Source organism: Lytechinus variegatus, chromosome 1, assembly GCF_018143015.1.
Source record: "Lytechinus variegatus isolate NC3 chromosome 1, Lvar_3.0, whole genome shotgun sequence".
Taxonomy (NCBI): domain Eukaryota; kingdom Metazoa; phylum Echinodermata; class Echinoidea; order Temnopleuroida; family Toxopneustidae; genus Lytechinus; species Lytechinus variegatus.
Genome location: NC_054740.1, coordinates 69,826,045 through 69,847,724, shown reverse-complemented (window position 1 = coordinate 69,847,724; position 21,680 = coordinate 69,826,045). Strand labels below are relative to the sequence as shown.

General features: G+C 36.9%; 1 protein-coding gene across 1 annotated transcript in view; it reads left to right on the top strand.

Annotated features, from left to right (window-relative positions):
- LOC121421365 (hemicentin-1-like) overlaps positions 1-17,346 on the top strand; it is a 33,705-nt gene extending 16,359 nt beyond the window's left edge. The window contains exons 10-12 of the mRNA XM_041616066.1: positions 111-212; positions 14,879-14,961; positions 16,364-17,346. Coding sequence (XP_041472000.1) covers positions 111-212; positions 14,879-14,961; positions 16,364-16,648 — 470 coding nt within the window. The 3' untranslated portion in view covers positions 16,649-17,346. The remainder of the gene's footprint in view (positions 1-110; positions 213-14,878; positions 14,962-16,363) is intronic.
- The last annotated feature ends 4,334 nt before the right edge of the window (positions 17,347-21,680 follow it).

The following is a 21,680-nucleotide window of genomic DNA, read 5'->3' as shown; positions in this document are numbered from 1 at the left end:
TTTACCTTCTGTACTGGTCGTGATAATTTCGAGGGGTCCATGCCCCCTCCATGCCCTGCTATACGACACTGGTAGCATCGAAGCATTCATTGTTTTACGTTGTTTTGCAGGAATATCAACTGTGAATGAAGAAATAGTGAGTACCACGACTAGTCCACGACTTACCCCTTCATCGGGTGCATCTATTCGATTTGAGTTCGTCTCACAGCAAAGTAAGTTTTGGTTAACACAAGTAATAGACCAGTTCGTAGTTACTTCATGAACAATTTTGGTCCTTTCATTTCTTTCATTATGATAGGCAAATTTCAAAGCAAGATATTTCGTAAGCATGCCTTACATAGCAGGATGAAGAAATTGAATGGACCAGGTGACTAGAATAGCACACCAATGAACACTTTATGAAGGTCTTTGTTGCGTTCCTACTTTGAATGCATATCATAGCATGTTGCACAATGTACTTGGCAAACTGTGAAATATCAGTCATTCGTGGACGCATTGTTATTGTTTTTGGATTTAAATGAAAGCACAATTCAAAAGAATATATGAATAATCAAGACATCAAAGTTGGTGCTTATCTCATTAGATTTTAAACCACCATGTCATTTTAGTACGAATGACCTTCCTCTGATCATGCGCAGAATCTTTTGATCATGCGCAGAAACGAACTACGGACTGGTTTATTATGAGTGGAGTCAAGTAGTGTAGTGTAGTGTCGAGGGTACATGGGGTGTAGAGCTAGGGTTGTAGTTAAGCCTGAGTCATATCGATTATTTTGAAAACCGGTGTTCGACAGCTCTAATTCGATCGAACATCGATGCATCGAATATTGAAGGCGGGGAAAATTTAGTCTTTTGTTTTTGCGTCGATGCGATGCGCTTTGCATATGCACTACGCACTGACGGTATGCGCTGGCGTTGGCCGGGTGAGCGTTGCACAAGCAGATGACAGAGCAAAGTTCGTTTGTATTTTCCATGATCACAAAACACACAAAAAAGGCCGGGGACCAAAGCAGAATTCTTCCCAAAATATCTTCAACAATGATATTTGCAGATGACAACATATAAGTTCAAAATGAAACAATAATAAAGACATGAATCACGCAGAGTCGATCGTGATTTTCGGTCGACTAGCATTCGCAGTCCATTCACCAGCCCCGTCCGCAGCTCCGTACACTCACTCTCCCGAAACGACAGGCGTGCTTGGCGTCAGCGCCAGCAAACAAGTGCAATCAACGGAGAGCGCTGTAACTTGCCTGAGATTGTGTAGTTGGATCCAAAATGAGCTCCAAATAAATTTATGGGAATAAATACGTAATTTTCTCTGGATGGTCATTTGAATTGCTATTCAATGCTGATATAACGATTGTGAGGAAAGATTGTGGAATATGAGTTATGACGATGTTCGAGAATTAATCCTGATAATGACAATCCAGTTTTTTAGACGCAATTATGAGCATGCGATCAAAATAAATACGAATGTTTCGAATCGAGCCCTAAATTCATCTAAATTATTACGATTTAACAAGATTTTATGGTCATACTAAGAATATTGACGATGTCAGCAAAGTATGTTATGTTCATATGGAAGAAATAATACTGGAGAAAATAAGCACAATGCGCATGCGTGTTTGATGACGTATGACATATTTTCCCATTCATGAAATCAGAGCCCAAAAATGGGCACAAACTAGCTTCAAATTGATGGGAAAAAATATCAAACGCAATTTTCTCTGTTTTGTCATGTTAAATGTTATTATATGGTGATATTACGAACTTGAACAGAGTTTTTGCATGTAGACAATGTTCGAGAATCAATCCTGACGTGATGATTATTTTTTTTAGACAAGTGCACTAGCTCGACTCAAGTCAAGTCGATCGTCATGAGATGTCCGCCATTGAAAATTGAAACGAAATACAAACGTTTCACATCAAGCTCTAAATTCATATTAATGATTATCATATGCAAATTATTGTTAAATATTACGATTAAATAATGTTCTATGGTCATGATTTTAATATTGTTCATGAAAGCAAGATTTATTTTACGTTGATCGCGTCAATTTCCGGCCATTTTCTGGTTTGATTAAAGAACAGTACTGCGCATGCACGATCGATGGCCATGACTTCCATTCATGAATTCATCGTGCATAAATTATCTCGGCACGAGCAGACGAGTAAGACTCGAACTATGATCGAAATAAACTTCAAATTAATGGTGAATAGCATCATAATTACTCATTCGGTTTCATTTTGGGGGAATAGAAATCAAGTAAGTAGTAGTAAAGTTGGACATTACTGATATTTTGATGATTGATTGTGTAAACCAAACGAATCGGCCGGCCGACGTATTTTTTTTTTTTTTTTTCGATGCACCGATTTTGCAAAATCTGCACCGGTGTTCGATGACATCGATCGAACACCGATTTTAAAATCGATTCGACTCAGGCTTAGTTGTAGTTATTGTATTGTAGTTTAATTCAGGTTAGATCAATTGAGTCTAGCTTAGACTTGTGTATTATTAACAAGTCTAGTTGTCTAGTCTATAGTCTTATCTATTCCGGTCTGGTGTTGGCTTCGGTTTTGACTTTGGTTTGGTTCAGTTCAAGTTTGATTTGATTAAATTAAGTTTAGTTGAAATGATTTCAGAGGCATCTGAGTTTGATATAATCTCATTAATTTTTGCTTATTCAATACAACTTTAGAATAAACGTTTTTTCAAGTTTCAGTGTAATAATAAAAACAAAGCCCCACCCAATATCATGACAATTTACTTGTACATTGATATATTTCATAACAACTTGATATTACACACTAAATGGGGGGGGGCACTAGCGTACCTACGGGGGGGGGCAGAGGGTGCAGTCTGCCCCCTCCTGACGAGCCACCACCCATGCAAAGGACGTATCCCTGCCCCCCCCCCCCCCTGATGAGCTTGAAAGACCTTTTTTGCCCCCCCTAATGAGCGTGTTGACCTCTATTGCCCCCCCCCCCTGACTAGCTTCAAGACCTTTTTTTTTGCTTGTCAAATTTTTGGGCGGACGGTTTTTTTTATTATTATTATTATTTATTTGGCCATAAAAACATACAAAAATTGTACAATGCAATTACATAAATACAATTTGAAATTGAATAATTAAATATAGATAAAGTAGAAATGAAAAAGAAAAGAGTAAGAAAACGGTTTTTCCGTGGGCCAGGGCTCGCAAAAGTAAAATTCAGTACTATTGCCCAGAGGCATGCGAGCCCTCATGGAAAAACCGTTGAGAGAATATTGCACATTCGATATAAAAAATTGCACATTATTAAAATTCAAATAAAACACATTGACAAACATTCTAAAAAGTATGTAACGCCAGGCAAGATACAGTAAAAGAAATAAAGATGGGTATTAGAAAGAATTTGAATACCCATGCCGGACTGATTAAGGAATGTTTGTAATGCTTAACATAATATAGCACAAAAATAACTTAGAATTGTGTGAGGTACTAGAGCCCGAAAAGCAACAATGAAATGAAATGAAATAAGGAGGAATGCCCTAGACAACAGCAAGAGCATGCCTCCACATTCCTATTAATGGCATGTGTACTCGCCAGGCTCCAGCACCTAATACATAACACTCATAAAGACAACAAATAGTAAAATTACAGGAAACTCGCCTCCTTTGATAAAGAAAAAGAAGAGAAATTATAAAGAACTGCAAAGTAATAATAATTTAAAAATATAGTAATGATATTGATATTCTTAGATTTTTATGTGCCCCCAACAGTTTTGCTAAAGAGGAATAAAAAAAAAATCTAATGTACTAAATGGATATAACAGGTCATACAGCCTGTACTACTTGAGCATTATTCTGAAATATAAAAAAAAAAAAGAAGATTTAATTATACATTAAATCCTTACTGACAGATAATTGAATCAAATCAAAATAAGGAAAACACAATTGTTGGATGCACATCATAGAATTAAATATGCAAAGTACATGTAATTATTCAGGTAATATGGCAGCAAATCAAATCACAGGAAAAGTGTAATGGCAAAAATTAATTTAGTATAACTGTTCTAGAGTTAATAAAGGTCCAACTAAATAGAGGAGAAAAGAGGGGGAAGAGCTATATGCACTGATATTGCAGCAGACAAAAATAATTCTTAAAGAAATGTCGTTGTTGGAATCATAGCACAAATAATGAGGTGGTGAAAAGAAAGCAAATAAAAAAATGGAAAGAAAATGGAGGTATTTATGAGTTGGACAAGAGTGCTCCCTTTAAAGAAGAAAGAAATGAAGAGAGGGAAGTTGAAACAGCATCATCTCTTACACTTAGAGGAAGAGTGTCCCAAAGTCTTGGAAGGCGCCTAGAGGGTGAGTAGAAAAAAGACTGAGTTCTGGAAGGCAGATGACGGAAAGAAAGCGTTTCAGGATGGCGGGGGTTGATATAGATATTTGCACTGAGCTGTTCACAGTTACAAATTCCACGAAGACACTTGATTGCAAAGGAACATAAGAGATAATCTCGTCGGGAGGCAAGTGAAGACCAGTCGAGAAGCTTGAGCCTATCTTCGTAGGACATCTCACCACGTCGCTGTTTTAAGGCAAGTCTAGTGGCTGTCCTCTGTACACGCTCAAGCTTATCCACCTGTTTTGAGGTTGTGGGATGCCATGCAGGCACACCATACTCTAAGATTGGTAATACTATTGACTTGTATAAGCAGAATATAGAGGATGCAGAAGCACCACGTGCCACCAGTCTTATGAATCCCAACAGACGATTAGCACGTGATACAACAGAGTCAATGTGGGTTTTCCAGGAGAGATCGGAAGAGAGGATCAGTCCCAGGTATCTGATGGAAGAATCAGAACTTAGAGCAGTATTGTTTAAGTAATAGGTAGGTGGGTTAACTTGTCTACTTCTTGTGATATGCATCACCTTTGTCTTCGAGGTGTTAAAAGTCATTCCATTTATTGCACACCAAGAATTCAAAGCAACAAGATCTGATTGAAGTTGATGTTCATCTGCAGATGAATAGATGTTCCTAAAAATAAGAACATCATCTGCAAACAGAACACAAGGAGATAGAGCATTATAGGAGATATCATTGACAAACAAGTTAAAAAGTGTGGGGCCCAGGACACTCCCTTGGGGAACGCCGCTTGGGACATCAATCCAGTCCGATGAAGAGCCTAAAAACAAAACTCGCTGAGATCTGTTGGAGAGAAAAGAGTGAATCCAGTTCCATAAACTACCTTGAATGTTAAATGATTTGGCAAGTTTATACAAAAACTGTGTGTGTGGCATTCTGTCGAATGCCTTCGACATATCCAAGAAGACTGCATCAATCCTGGGTGCACGGGTTTTGTCCAAGGTACAACTCCACTGGTGATAAACATTTGTCAATTGTGTTACACAGCTCTTACCAGAGACAAAACCATGCTGCCCAGGGTTGAGAAGTCCATTTGCATAAATATGTTCCTGGATGTTCTTAACGATGAAACCCTCAAGGAGTTTACAAAGAACCGAGGTTAGAGCAACAGGACGATAGTTCGTGACAAGTGATTTGTCCCCACCCTTGAAAACGGGTGTAATATGTGCCCGTTTCCAGGACAATGGAACTTTGCCACAACCTAAGGATGTATTGAAAAGAATAGAAATAGGAAGTGAAATTTCTTCTGCAACTTCAAGAAGTATACTGGGAAGAATGCCGTCAGGTCCAGGAGACTTATTTCTCTGCAGACGAAGAAGAGCCAAGTGAACCTGTGAAGAAGATACAGAGAAATGTGAAAGAACAGGAATGTGCAAACTACAAATAGGGGGATCATCAGGTAGAGTACATTGATGACTGAATACAGAACTAAAATAAGAACTGAAAGCATCTGCAATGTCTCCAGGATTTGAAATATCTACATCATTAAACCTAAACTTAGGAGGAGGAGGCGAGTTTTTGCGAGTTCTTATAAAAGCCCAAAACCTACGTCTATTGTCATCACAGGCAAACAATGTATTAACATATGCCCAATACGCTTTTCTACAGTCCTTCTTCACATTATTTCTGACAGCTTTATAATTTGACCAGTCTACATGATTATGAGTTCTCCTAGCAAGTCTAAACAGAGAATGTTTTTCATTAATCAGAGACCTGATTTCGGGTGTGATCCAAGGAGAGAGGCGATTCTTCCGTTTGTGCACCTGTGGGATAGTTTCCTTAATGGCAGCATCAAGAAAGTCTGTGAAGATTTCGTTGCACTCATCCACATCAGTTCCAGATAAAATAGCTCGCCATGGGATCAGATGAATGAGGTATCGAAGTCTCGCAAAATCTCCACGACGAACCTGTAGAAAGGACCTCAAAGTGGCTCGTTGGGGCGAAGGTCTCGGAGAACGGATACGGATGTTAACAGCATGATGATCAGATGTCACTGGGTTACTTGCAGTATCAACGTGGATCAAGGAATAAGGCCGATTCGTATAAACAAGATCGATAATGGAACCTGAAGCGACATCTCCATTGACCATGATTCTAGTAGACTGCTTCACCATCTGATCAAAGTTGAACTCCTCCATAAGCTCTGACAGTTGGTTCCGATTAGAAGAGAAGTTACCGGCGGACATGTTGACATTAAAATCACCCAACAGCAGGCAACCATCATAATTGTCAACACCTACAGCTTCAATCTCAGCTCTCAAGATATTCCAGTAGGAACTTGAACTGTTCGGAGGCCTGTACAACAATCCAACTAGCCAAGAGGATCCTGGGGTAAAGGATAACGATACCCATAAAAGTTCTGCTCTGTCACCTTGAATAACAGAAGTAATGACTTGCGGCTTGAGGGAAAGTTTTGCAGCAAGGAGAACACCGCCACCCCGACGTCTACCACCTCGATCACGACGCAGTATCAAATAATCATCTGGGAAACCAAGTGCACAGTCATCAGTGTCAGCCCCCAACCAAGTTTCGGTTATGCATAGGAAATCTGGTTTCGAGGTCTGAAGAAAAACTATCAGCTCAGCTAGTTTGCTACTTATACTCCTTGCATTAAATAATGTACAAGACAACAGTTTGTTTCTTCCTCTATTAATGTTTATGTTGTCATCACACACTCCAGTAAGCATCGGATCAGGTCCAGGATTGCATTCGATGTCACCAGCAGTGTATAACAAGCAGCGAAATGTTGAATAACTATTTGAATAATATGGCATAGGCTTACCAGCTGGTCGAAGTTTATTTTGAGTCAAACAAATTCCTTTCAAGTGCATCATGTTACAGGCACTAATAATGCAGTCTGTTGTCCCGACGAAAAGGAGGGCCAACAAAAACAGCTTAAACATGATCTCCATTGGCATTGATAGCTGAACACGAGCAAGATCAAGATTAAGAGGCCTATGTCACATACATATAGGCTACTGTAGAATACAGAATGCATCCACCATAAAAGTGTAGGCGTGGGACCGTAGGCAAACTGATGGTGAAAGTCAGCACAGATCATTCCTCATAAATAGTGGTTTTAATGAGTTTACTCCAACAAGGATGACACTAGAGCAGCTACAGTACTTACAGGAAGAAACAGGCATGCTTTCTTACAAAATCAAGCAGTATGTAGTTGTAGATAAAACAGAGAATTAGCAGAAATTTGGCTGAAGATATGTTGTTGAAGAGAAAAGGGTTGTTAACGCAATCTGGGAGCAGATTAATCCCAAAAATAATAGGTACGCCACTGGGGGAGGGGGATGCATGGGAGAAATGAGAGGAGATCAGGAAAAACCATGCCTTGTTCATTGAGTCATATACGAAATGAATAACTAAATAACTAAATGACGATTCCATTATACCATAATGCGAATTACATTTTCTTTTTCTGTTCAATGTGCGCACATTTATCTCTAAGCCTTGTGACAAAGCATTGTAAAATAGCCTGAGGATAAGACTTTGCCTTTGTTACATTTCGACATTTCCAATTTGCTCCCCGGAGTGATAATCTTGATGATGGTATGAAGTAGCATTTGAAGTCCGAATGAACCAATCCAACTTCGTACCTTTCCGAGTATCTTGATTCTAAAGTCTCGTTTGGGGTACAGCTAAAATAATCCCATTTATGAAGGAATCCTTGCTTTCCGGATTCCCATTTGTTAGGCCATTGACTCATTAACGTCAAGCGTACGTCAGCGCCAGAACCATTTTATTTTATAATGATCTTTTTTTGCTATCATACGTTTTTATATCGTTTATATTTAGCACTATCAACCAGGGCGGCGCTGCAGTGTGGGAAATTGTATTCTGCAGGCAGAGACCCCTGGTTTTCGCATTTTACATACTGCATAATGCAGAGTCTGAAGTAGTGAGACTAGTTTCACTATGTACTGATATTGACTTTGGCATCTACAGTGCGTATAAAAAAAAAACGGGACAGATTTGAAAAGTCTATAAAATTTTTGTTTCAAATTATTCTGTCTATAGTTTGGTGTTAATAGGTGCTCTAAGGTCTTGTCTTTCAAATGCTATAAAAAAAATTAGTTTCGTTCATGCTTGAGCGAACACGGGACGTTTTTGTTGGGGGGTTCAAAAAGAGGCTTGCGCCAGAATTGCAGAATATGAGTAATATGATGTTCGGACTTCTTAGTAATTATCAGACTTCCTCTTAACCTTTTCATTATCTTTGCCATAATTTTCAAATCGTGCGGTCAAAATTCATTTTCAGATCTATTTATTTGCTTGAATTATTCTGTTATTTCTTTTTAATATGCTCTCTGTTAGCTTTGAATATTACTTCTTCAAGCTAAAATTATTTTTTTTCAACCGAATTATGGGAGGGCATGGATTTTTTTTCAAATCTTTTCATTATGTGCTACAAAGGTTATGGTGCCTTTTGAACAAAGCCACACAGATGGGCGGGCGCTCGGGTTGCTCTCCCCCCCCCCTCAATTAAAAAAAAATCATGACCAAGAAAAAAGTGGACAGGAAATAAGGAAAGATAGAAAGTAAAATATGATATCATTTTCTGAATATTATGTCAAAATCTATCACAAAATTTGATATTGTATTTTAAAAGTTGGGAATATTTGCGTGCTCACTTCGCTCACTCACAACTTTTCAATACATTTTACCCGATCTGCCATATCTAGCTCCCTCAAAATTGACTCAATACACCACTGTCATTGAAAACATGAATCCCTTCCTGTGTTTCCTGTCAAGCAATTAAACTTGGTCAAGGAATTACTGCAGGGTGACCAGATTTCACAAAATGAAATACGGGACAATCGACAAAAAAGATCAACAAAGAAGGCTACACAGTTTTACACCCAGTGGCGTACCGTGAGTCACGGCATTGGGGGGGGCACCAGCAAAAATTTTTATTCACCTAGTGAGCGCGCGAAGCGCGCTCAGTTGCTAGGTATACTGACCTATAGAGACATTTTAAGGACAGTGTCATTAAACGAATGTGTATGTTACTGATCACATAATGCGAGCGCGAAGCGCGAGCTGAAATTTTTGTATATATTGACCCCAAACGGACACTTTAAGGACTATATTGTAGGAATCTATTAAGAGTATACATATCTCACCATAGTTATCTAATGCGAGTACCAAGCGCTTGCTGATTTTTTTTTAGAATTATATGCATCCAAACACATAAAGCACCTGTAGTCATTGTAATCATGATTAACATGCACTTCTCACTAATCAAATATTGCGAGCGCGAAGCGCGAGTTAAAAATTAGGAAATTCACACCTTAAGAGGGGCATTCTAAGGCTTGTTTGTAGGAATTCATGTAGTCCATGCCTATTTCACTAACCAAATGATGCGAGCGCAAGCTGAAATTTTTTATATTCAGATCAGAAAAAGGGACATTTTAGGGACTGGTTTTAGGAATTCATGAAGAGTGGACATATCTCACCAATCCACTAATGCGAACGTAAGCGCGGACGTGAAATGTTTAATATTAAGACCTTAAAATGATATGTCACTGCATAAAACAATAATAATTCGAAGTGCGAGGAAATATATTTGGTGTATATTGACTTGAAAACGGGAGGTTTTAGTACAACAGGATTATATATCTCGTTAAACAGACAATGCGAGCATCAGGAACAATGAAGACATAGGCCCTGAGCAAATTATGTTTCATAAAGTTATGATATCTTTTTTTATTTTCATGTAATATAACATAATTATAATATAATATAACATAATTAACAATAATTTTTCCTTCCCACTACGTTTCTCTCACTTTCTCCCTCTATTTCTCTTTTTCCCCCGTTTTTTTTGGGGGGGGCCAGCCGATTGAGGGGGGGGGGCACGTGCCCCCCATGCCCCCGTAGTTACGCCACTGGTTACACCTGTGAAAAATTATAAAGCATTGGAAGGGTGGGTGAACGAAAGAATGAAGGAGAGAAAGAAAAGACGAAAGAAAAGAGATGAATTGAGAAGAAAGAAAGAAAAAATTAAGGGGAAAATGAAGGAAAAATGAAAAAAGAATAAAAGAAAGAATAAAAGAGCGAAAAATGTTACCGTCATTCTTTGAATTGAATACAGAAAGAAAGAAAAAGAAAAGAATGGAAGAAGGATACAATGTGTGAAAGACAACATAAAGGAGAGAAAGAAAAAAAGTAAGAAAAATGAGGAGGAAAGAAAGAATGAAGGAAAGAAAAATGTTTCCTTCATTCTTTGAAAGAAAGAAGCAAACAGAGAAAGAAGGGAGGAGGGAAGGAAGGAATGAATTAAGAGAGGGAGGGAGATAAAGAATAAGGGAAAGAATTAGAAGGAAAAGTAAAATGAAGAATGAAAGAAAGGAGGAAAGAGAGGGAGAAAGAATTTATGTGAGGAGGGAATGAAAACATAATGGAAGAAGAGAAAGAATTTAAAGAAAAAGGAGAGGTAGAGAGGGGGAGAAAAAAAGTTTTAAGAAAGAAAGAATATAAAAAGGGAAATTTGATAAAGAAGACGGGTAAAAAAAGGGGGAAAGAAAGAAAAATGAACAGAGAGAGAAAGGATCAGGAAAGACAAATAGGAAATAAAGATAGATGGAACAAAAAACGGGCAAGCAGGAAGGATAGAAGGATGAAGAAAGAAGGATAGAAAAGAAAGAAAGAAAGAGGAAAAAAGTTCAAACTTCAAGCAAAAAAATCCAATCATCTAACAAAAATCATAATGATATTTTGTGTTTTTCAAATATAATTTTAGAATTAAAAATAATGTTTTAGAAATGAATAAAATTTCAAAGTGATTTTGTTTACTTAAAAATTAGATGAAACATCGCGGCATCATACACAACAAGACTCAAAACGAAAGCTGAAACAACTAGATCTAGTTATGAAAACTCAATAACTTAATTGTTCCTCCGAGATTTCATCTCCAAAACAGTAATCTGAGAACCCATAATATAGTCATACAAATTTCCCGCCGATTTTGTGATTATTTTGGCATGTTTGGTGGAGAGAATCTGCTCAGATCCTACATGCCTAGCTAGTAGCCTGCCACACAATGGCAGGAGGCCAGTTATAGTTTACGATGTATTGGGTTAGCAAGAAAATCACCGTAGAACTTGCAAATCGATTTTATTGTTGTCTCTGCTTCGTCATCTGTTGGTTATTTTGATGAAAACTCGTCACTTTTAAATACATTTTGTTCAATATTCTGAAATACGGGACAAATAGGCGTCCCGGGAAGGGTTTGTCGGGACGCCGGGACAAAGAAGCAAAATACGGGACAATCCCGGGAAATACGGGACGTCTGGTCACCCTGAATTACTGACCCCTTGAAAATTAGATTCATGTCTTTTAAAGGTTCATAACATTATTTGTTTCACATAATAAAACGATTTGAATAATCACAAGTTTTCCCAATTAATAATTCAAATCTTCTTGCTTGGGTTGACAAAAAAATCTTCTTTTTCTCAGTTACTTATGAAGGAAAATTAAAAGGTAAGAGAAGTTTAAATGAAAAAACAAAATAATTCAATTAAATGAATAACTTTGTAAATGAAATTTGACAGCATAATTCGAAACTTGTGGCACAGATAATGAAAAGGTCAAGAGGAAGTATCCTGATTAGCAAGAAGTCTGATCATTGTGTTACACATATTCTGCAATTCTGGCGCAAGCCTCTTTTTGACCCCCCAACAAAAACGACCCATGTTCGCTCAAGCATGAATAAAATTTATTTTTTAAAATTGCATTTCAAAGATAAGACCTTAGAGCATCTATTAACACCAAAATATAGACATCATTATTTGAAACAAAAATTATATAGACTTTTCAAATCTGTCCCGTTTTTTTTTTGATACGCACTGTATAGTCTTCACTCTAGACATGGTATAATTGGTTAAAGTGTCAAATATGAGTCTGTGATTGCAGACTAGGTGGGGAAGGGGGCGACCACCGCCGCCCCATGACTACTGATTTTGAGGTATTGATCAGAACATAAAATTATCAAACAGACGATAAGAGAAGAAAAAGACTATTAAAAAGAAAAAAGGAGAAAGAAGAGCATATATTCATTTGTAATAAAAAAAAATATATATTACCCCTATACACTGTAGTTCAGGATAAGGTCCCCCTCCCATGACTGTATGTTTTAAGTAGTGCCCAACTTATTCAAAAGATTAAATGAAAGAAGAAGAAAGTAATGAGAGGAAAAGGGAAGAAAAAGAAGCATAAATATGGATTAATTACCCATGAAAGTCTATATATTATCCCTGTAATTTAATTGATTACTTCTAGGTCGTCTTTCAAGTAGTTACAAAAATAGGAAATATAAGGAGAAAATGACGAAGAAAGGGATCGACAGGGTAAAGAGGAGCACAAGCATACTTGCCCCCCCCCACACCAAAAGGAACAAGAACATATAATGATATGTTAAAAGAAGGGACGTTTGGGGCCGAAACAATTAGAGTAAGCTGACTCGCATAAAATCAAATGAAATCAAAAACTTAAAATTCTGATTATGTTCTTTCTTAATCTTTGATAGAATTTTCTCAAACCTTCACTAATATTGTTTATTTACTTATTTATTTATTTCATTATCATTACTATTATTATTATTATTATTTATTGCTATTTTGTGTTATTCTATGTAGAGACCAGCCAATGTGGAGAACCTCTCGACAGAATTTTCAATTCTTTTAGGTGATCCGCAGGCATTGGCTGGTGCTCAATTTTAAATTTCTTTAATGTTTCTATTGCTGTCATGTTTTCTTGCCTGGAAATGAAATAAATAAATAAATAAATATTATTATTAGGTGTTATTTATTTATTTATTTTTTTGGGGGGGATATTTTTACAACAAACTTTTTGTAAGGGTGAATAAATACACTGAATTGAATGGGTTTGTTTATTATATATGTAATCTGAATTGCGCTTCGCATGATGATTTTGAAATGTGAAATCTATGTATCTATTTTGCTAAAATATTATGGTGGAAATAATGAGAGTTTCATTCTGCGCTGAAACGTCATCAGTTCTTCATTTGCATACGGACCGAGATTTGCATATAACTGTTTTGTGAAATGAAGCGAAACTTTAAAATGCCATAACTTTCTTATTTTACATCATATTTTGGTGAGATTTTCAGTGTTATGCTTGTTGATTTTTCTCTTTTTATTCAAATCAAGTTTTTGTTGGGGTGGACTTGCCCTTTAAACAAGTACCCTCAAGGAGAGATGTGACAATGTTCCACGTTGTATTCACGTGAATGCAATTCATAATGAGCGTGAAGTGGACTTTATGAAATCATCAATCTAATTTTTTAGGTGGTTATTGTGAAGAATATGGACTTGAAGTTATGCAACTATTTCTTTGACGTTAATTGAATATCTCACCCCTCTTCCCTTTTGTCTATAATGTATTGTATAATGATTGGCAATAATAATGATTTAGTATTTGACGAGGTGCTTGTAAAGAATTATCTTAGTGCTTACCGCTAATCGTTTTATTTATTTTATTTTTTGTGTGATATTGGGGATATTGAAGATGGTAAATAAGTTCTTTAAAATTTGCCAAGGGTTTGATACAGGGACTATTTTTAGATCTGCTCGTAATAACCTAGAAAACTTAACAGGGTGCAGGACTGGGATATATAAAAATTAGTTTAGTCAGAATATGATATTACCTTATCAGGATGCGATACGCTCTTAAAAAGGTTGGGCAAAAAAGGGCCTGAAATTTTTAACCATCACTGGGCAACATACTGTCCACACAACTATTGGTAAAAATATGTCCAAATTGGGTAATAAAAACTAATAATTGGGTAATAAATTTGCTCAATATGATATTGATTATCTTGAATATGCATATTTTTTACCAACATAAATTACCCAACACAGTGGACAGTATGTTGCCCAAGATTTTAAGTGTGTATATTATATCTACAAAGACATTGTGTTCAACGCATCATGAAGCCTATCTGATCCAAAAGCATTGAAATGTCATAATGAAAGATATATAGTGCTTTTTTATTCATGTGAATGTCATTTTGTAACCTGTGACTAGTGTGAAATGAAGAACATGAAAAAAGTAATGAATTAAAAAAAATCAACTCAATTCAATGATTATCAAAAGTATTACATTGTCTTTCTGCCTCTCTCTGTCTTGTTCTATATACCCACTACCCTCTATAAATGATCATCCTGATATTGCAGCCTTAATGTGCTTTTTCACGTTGATGATGATAATGTTTCCCCAAAATGTTCGTCTTTACGAAATGATATTATATTTCAAAGAAGCTTAGAATCCGTCATAGACTTTACATCTGAAACTAAACATCAATGTTTTCCAATTAAGAGGAGGGGGGGGGTAAACATTTCCGTCACCTCCAGCATTTAACTTCAGTTACTAATAATGTGAAATCAGCAAAAGTATTTAAAGCATTTTACATTTTATTTCATCTATCACAGGCGTAGAGAACACATACGACTCGATACCGGTAGTCAGTGCAATGCCAACTGCTATACCAAACGCATTGCAACCAAGAAGAAGGGTAAGATTTCTTCACCATTTTTGTCCGACGAGTTGTCATATCTGAAAAGAATTCCTTGATTTTGATTGGCTGAGAAGCGCTGCTACTGTGGTAACTGTCGGATTGAATTGAAATGAATTTATTTCCGTTAAAAGCAAGTAACAATACCTATAAAATGATACATGTGAATCTAGTTGATGTGAATTGACAAATGAAAACGGGAGGATGGCCCTACTCATCAGCATCAATCATGGTGCTGCTGGTCTTCCGAGGGGGTCCTCGTGAAATTAGGCTTGTGGGATAAAATTTCCGACAAATCCTTTCATGAAACACTCTCGTGTTGCCATGGTATCGTAAGAATGTTAGTATGTACGTCGGGTCGCAATGTGTCATAATTCCAGTGGTTGTTTGCATATGAGATAAAAATAGTTTCGGCCAATCAGGAGGTTGAGTTCTCTTTTAGGACAATACATTGCCTTAGCTTGTGGTAGTTTGCCTCGTTCTACACAGTAATCGAGTGAGGGAGCTTTACTCCCTAAATCATGTAAATGCAAAAGAGTGGATCTGTACCCTGATCATACTTCTCGGTCGATCGGAGTGAGACATTCTCACTCATTTTTGAGTGAGATTTGCTTCTTTGGAAAGTGAAATGTTACCTAATTTGGAGTGAAAATGTTAAAGAAAAAGATGCACGGTTTACTCCAGATGTACAGTTAACCCCAAAGAGGAGGAGTGTGTTTAGCTATTTTGCATTTAGCATAAGGATTGTAATAAATTACGCCTTTTAAATTGGTTGAACCCTCCAATAAGTTAATTATTTTAGTGAGTAAATATGGAATTTCTTTCTGGTTTGGTGATACAACAAATACTGTAAAGCTATTGAGTATATTTACTCTTTCGTAATATCATGACTGTGATATCACCTTTCTATTGCCATGTCCATAAATTCGGCATTTTTTTCTTAAACATCGTGCATTATTATTTTGTAGATGTATATTTTCAAATAAGAAAACATTGAAAACTATTTCATAGCGGCTATTTGAAAACACAGGTTATTTCGAATATAAACTGTATCTTCGATTTTAGACACTATAATAAAGTGCTTCTACAAGTTCTTAAAATCAATGAGGGTCTACTTTCGAATTTCACTTGGTTAAACAGTGATATGTTTATCAGGGGCGCGGCTAGCTCGAGGGCAAGAGAGCCCAAAGAGATATAACTTTTTTTCTCAACTAAATAATAGGGGTAATGCAATATAGGACACGGAACTCTCTCTTTTAAATTCTCTTGTATTCTTTCATGCGTTTTTCCTCATCTCTTCCGATCTTTTTCTCCTCATTTTGAATTGTATCTGTTTAAAAAATAAAAACCTTAGAAGGGGGAGATCCTCGTCGCTGATTTCTTGACACAATCTTTATTTCAGAGGGTACATTCAGATGATGGGTATTACTACGACGTGCCTCCCCCACCCCGTGGGTTCGACACCATCCGCCGGGTGCAGTCCAGGCAATTACCCAACATACCCACTGTGTTTGTTCCTCCTGAAACCATGCAGGCTGTTCTAAGAAGTCTTAGCCGAGACGCGGGTGAGATGGAGAGGCCCTCGTTGACACTGGAGCAACAGCCCGGTGGACGCTCGGAGACAATCATCAGAGAAGAGGTCCAGCTTTTCAAGAAGAATCAACTCCGAAGGGTTCTTTCTCTGTAAAACATTTAATCTGAGGCCATCTTTGTCAATCCTCAAGCCCGCCCTCAAGAAGGTTCGGACTCTAGATAAGAACGACCGACGTGGTGTTGACGTAGATTAGCTAGGGCAGGGGTTCTCAAACTTTGTCTTTGAAGGGCCAGATGAGTAAACCTGAAAGGGCCAGGGTAAAGTGGACACGTAAAAGAAAAATGTGCGCGAAGCGAAATGACCCTTGCAGTCGGGGTCGTCCTAGATGCTCTCTTGTGCAATCTGGCCCTTATTTTGGGAGCATTTAATCCAACAAATTTATAACAGTTTCATATGGAACGCAGGCAAAATCAGAAAAGATTTCAAAACACCGCGAGAGTCAATATCAATTATAACAAAAGTGTAGTACTTTGTTAAAATGAATCTAGATTGTACATATACATACCTGGTATGGGGAGACAATAATTTCTTGAAGTATCAATATTTTTTGTAGTCAAAGTAGAATGAATAATAGAGCAGTTGTAGACTCTAACAAGGATGTCAGTCTCCTAGTCGCATTCAATATGGGAAAAGTGACAGTGTCAGCAAAAAGTTGCTTGAACCTTGGCACAAAAGGTGTAATTGCCAGACGAAGGCATGCACTGGTGCAAATGTTCACTGGTCAAGCAGGGGTCGCGAAAGCGGGCGGTTGATTCACCCCCCCCCTCACAATTTTTTTTTCCAAAACCATGTACAAATATGTAAAAATTACCATATGACTGTGATTTTTTGCATGGCTAGCCTCCCCCCACTTTGAAAACCGTTCCACGGCCTCTGTCACGGTACTTCGGCATGAGTTAGTTCTTTAAAATGTTCTAAGTGGAAGATACACTTGTATGTAGATCCAAGCATGGTGCACGAGAACAGCGCTGTTCATCTAATAAGAAAGTAGATCGAACAGACAGAAAAGACTCCACTAAAAGTCAATTTAATTTGCCTGTCATTACTTTTATTACGGTTAGGGCTATATGGAAACACATTGTAATTATGTTGAGCAATGTTTCATATTGTGATTTAAACAAGCTCCGCGGGCCGTAGTTTGAGAACCCCATGGTATTTTGCCAGTATTACAAGATCTCAATAAGCAGAGGAAATTCTTCGAAAGCGCGCTGTCATTTCTGGAAGACAACGGGTAAAACAATATGTGGTCGTCGTCGTCATCCTTCCTGAAACTTCATTCTTGAACAAAAGTTTGTGTAAAAATGTCAGGTTGCTTAAGGGGTGAAGTTAGCAGCGGGAAGCGGGAGTGCTGAAGCACCTCCAAAATTTACCAGGGGTGATGCGTGTGTTATTATCCATAGGCAGCACTCCCTAGAAATCTGGTGTGATAAATAGGAGAAATGTAACCAAAGTTAAAATGATTTTGTTGTAAAAACCTTTTTTTGCTCGCTAAATTTATCATGAACAAAATTAAACCAGTATTATACCCCGTGTTAAAAATCGTTCCCAGGGGCCTTCGCAAATGCAGTTGCTGAAGTCACGTAAGCAACCATTGCAACCTGCCGCTTTCTTTACATAGCTGTTTTTAGAGTGTTCAGTCTTCAGATATGAAAATGATGGCAAAATATGTCATAGTAAAAACCATGATTGAAGATTTCTTATGAAGAAACACTCTTAAATGGGAACTTAACCCATGGAACTCTAACACTCCGTCCACCATTAACGTATATGCATACCTTTGGTTTGGTTTTTATTTACCGTATAAAAATCACAATAAAGTACGTCGCACAAGATATGGTATCAAATATGAACATATAAACATGCACATGAAATATACGAATGGATCACTCTATTCAGAGCCATTGATATAATGGCTCTGTGATCTTCCTAGAGGTCCTTAGAAATATTTGTTTTGGTTAAAGATACATGATAATCATTTGATATTTATAAAAGGTAAAACACAAATATGTTGTTTTTTAGGCCAGTTGCTGTTGTCGTTGTAAGTGGTAGTTGAAAATGTTGTTTTTGTTGCATTCTTGTGGCTAATAAGGCTACATGATCAGACACTCATGGATGACGATCTTTGAAGTATGCGAGCAGTTGAATTCTTGAGCATGTATAAGAAAATAACAAAAGCGATCAAATCATTTATCTAGGTGGAAAATACTGGCTTATTTAGTGGGTAATTCTCACTTTATCATTGGATTTTCAGCGTTTTTCAGAAGGTAGGAGCGGTCTTACAGATTCGTTGACATTTTATCCAGTTCCGCTTTAAGTTCCTCATACTATTCGAATAACTAATTTCGGTCCAGGATTTACTGCTATAACCTACTCTAAACATAACCCTAAACCTAAACTAACACGCTTTTGCAGCCCTAACCATAACCCTTTCAATAGTTAACTTAGACGAAATAAAGCCCGGAGCAAAAGTCGCAGGAGCAAATGTCGTGTCACTGCATAATGAGCCAAACTTTTTTTTTTTTTGGGGGGGGGCATGGCGTATAGCACTGGTGTCGACCCCTCCCCCATCTGTGCGCCAGTGTAACCGAGATCCAAGGCCACAGAAATAACTTTGTCTTAAAAGTGTCTTTGCATTGAAAATTCAGAGACATTACTGAAATTGCTTAGTAATTTTATTGTTGAAAATGTGAAGTGAAATGGATTTTTTTACCCCCCCCCCCCCCCAAAAAAAATTATATAAAGGAGAACATTGACGTTTCCTATGCAATTCCATGTCGATGTTATTCTGTAATATTTATTGTACTTCAAAATCTGTTCTTGGTACTTTAAATACCAAAAGTGATATATCAAGTTTTTATCACAATTATCACCAGTCGAGAGTGAGTAGGGGTGAAGAATGTTCATAGATGTTATGAGGATATTCGGTTTTGTGTATAATTATTGTATAGTCGTGTATATTTTGCATACGTCCGCAATGCCGGTAACAGTGAGGGAAGGGGATGAGACATTATAGATAACTGTTTGGAAATACCTGGTCTATTTGTATATATTGTATACATATTCTGTGTATATTTTGCATACCGTCAGATCGTTAATGTCCACAATAGTACAGATAATAGGAATTTATTTTGAAATAGGTTGAATAAAAAAAGTAAAGAAAAGATTTGCATGATTTGTAGTTCATATTAATATTGCCTGCTGTAATAAATTAAGATAAAAATGAACAAAAAATATTTTGATGAGATTTTCACTTTGACAAGAGAAAAGAAAGAAGGGGGAAGAAGAAGGTTAGTGAAGAAGAAGAAAATAGAAAAATGAAAAAAAGGATGGGGAAAAGAAGTAGAAAAGGATTTAGAGTGATATAAAGAAGGTAAAAGGAAGAATAAGGTAGAAAGTTTGATATCTAACAACAAAAAATGCGTAATTTCTTTACCTGTCCATAAGATTTTGTCGAAGTCAAAATATCTAGTCGAAGTGTGGACTACACTAGACTTATTGACCAATTTCTGTGTAAAAAGAAATTATGATGCTTGTGTGTATCGAACAAGTTATTTTAGTTTTACCATCAGTGAGCATTTGTAGAGGAAAAATATTTATAAAAATGAGAGAGAGAGGGGGGGGGGAGAGAATGGACTTGTGGAAAGGAAGAAAGAAGAAGAAATATCCCTTGGACTATGCTTATTTTAGAGAAAAAGATGGAAGGCCTTATGGGTTGTCTTGGTCGATCTTGCCCCATACCTCTATTAAAGTACACACGAGCGTGGCCCCTCCTGAAAAAAGAGTTGATTCAAGTTTCAATGGAATCAAAGGCGCTCAATATGCACAACTAGGTGAGTCACTACTATTTCTTTTGTTTTTTATAGTTTGAATATACAATATTTCTTTTTTATATAGATTTGACAAGAAGAAACAACTTGACTGAACCAAATAGTATTAAACAATGCTAATTATACATGTTCAGTGTGGAATTAATCCTTGTATCACTTGACATTGAGGAGAAAATTTTAATATTTCATATAATAAAATACAAAAGAAATAGTGAGTGGATGATGTCATAGTCTCCTCGTTTGCATACCAGCCAGGATATGCATTAACTGTTTTGTGAAATTAAGCGAAACTTTAAAATGCCATAACTTTCGACATTTTACATCCGATTTTGATGAAATTTTCAACGTTATGCTTGTTTGGTTTTTCTCTTTTTATTCAAATCAACTTTTTGTTTGGGTGGACTTGTTTTTTAAGCCAATAGGCCCTTTGTAGCATTATTTTTTCTTCTCCTGGAGACAGCACAGGTCACCCGCATCTGGTTTATTGTCTTACTGGTATATCAAAACAGAAAATAATAACAGTCGGATATTTCTTTTCAAAGCCATTGATGATTATAGATCATAATTATTGAAGAAGGGATTGACTTGGTTTGAATAATTACAGTTTTACCTTTCTTGTTACCAACTGTACCGATTTGACCACTGGGTGTGACCAGCTGTCTGTGTAAAATTAATCATCTGTTCTGTTGGATTTTTCCCCGTGAATGCCTGGCATTTCTTAGAAGAGCGCAAGGAACGACTGGGCCTGTTTCATGACGAGATAAGCGATACGTAGGAACGTCCAAGGACCATTCTTTCGAGAGAGGAAGATTGGCAACAAATCAGCGCTTTCCGTTTCACGAAGGCAATTTTTGCTTCTTAAGGACGTTCCACAGTTAAAATGAAGTCTATGTCATTTTCACCAAATTTTGCAGAGAGTTACTTTGGTATCTATGCATCATGAAAATGCAAACAATAATATAGGTTCAAGTGCTTATTTTTTTCTACGGGTCTTCAAAGTCGTCGTATTTGAATGATATGCAATCTTGCGCAATCAAGGGAATTATGCCTCTCTTAGACCTCACGAATTCACTAAATGAGTTTAAATCATCGTTACTCGGTGGATACCGCATCAAACTTCATCAAATTTTCAAGATATATAACAAAGTGTATACAAAAGTAAGAGAAAGTCTTTTGATTGGTAAAACTATATCTATTTGAAGTCAGCAGCGCCCTCATTTGGCAAGAATGGTGCAAAAACTCGGAAAAAAAACAAATCTTCAAAGACGTGAATCTACTCAAAAATTAAAAAAGTATTT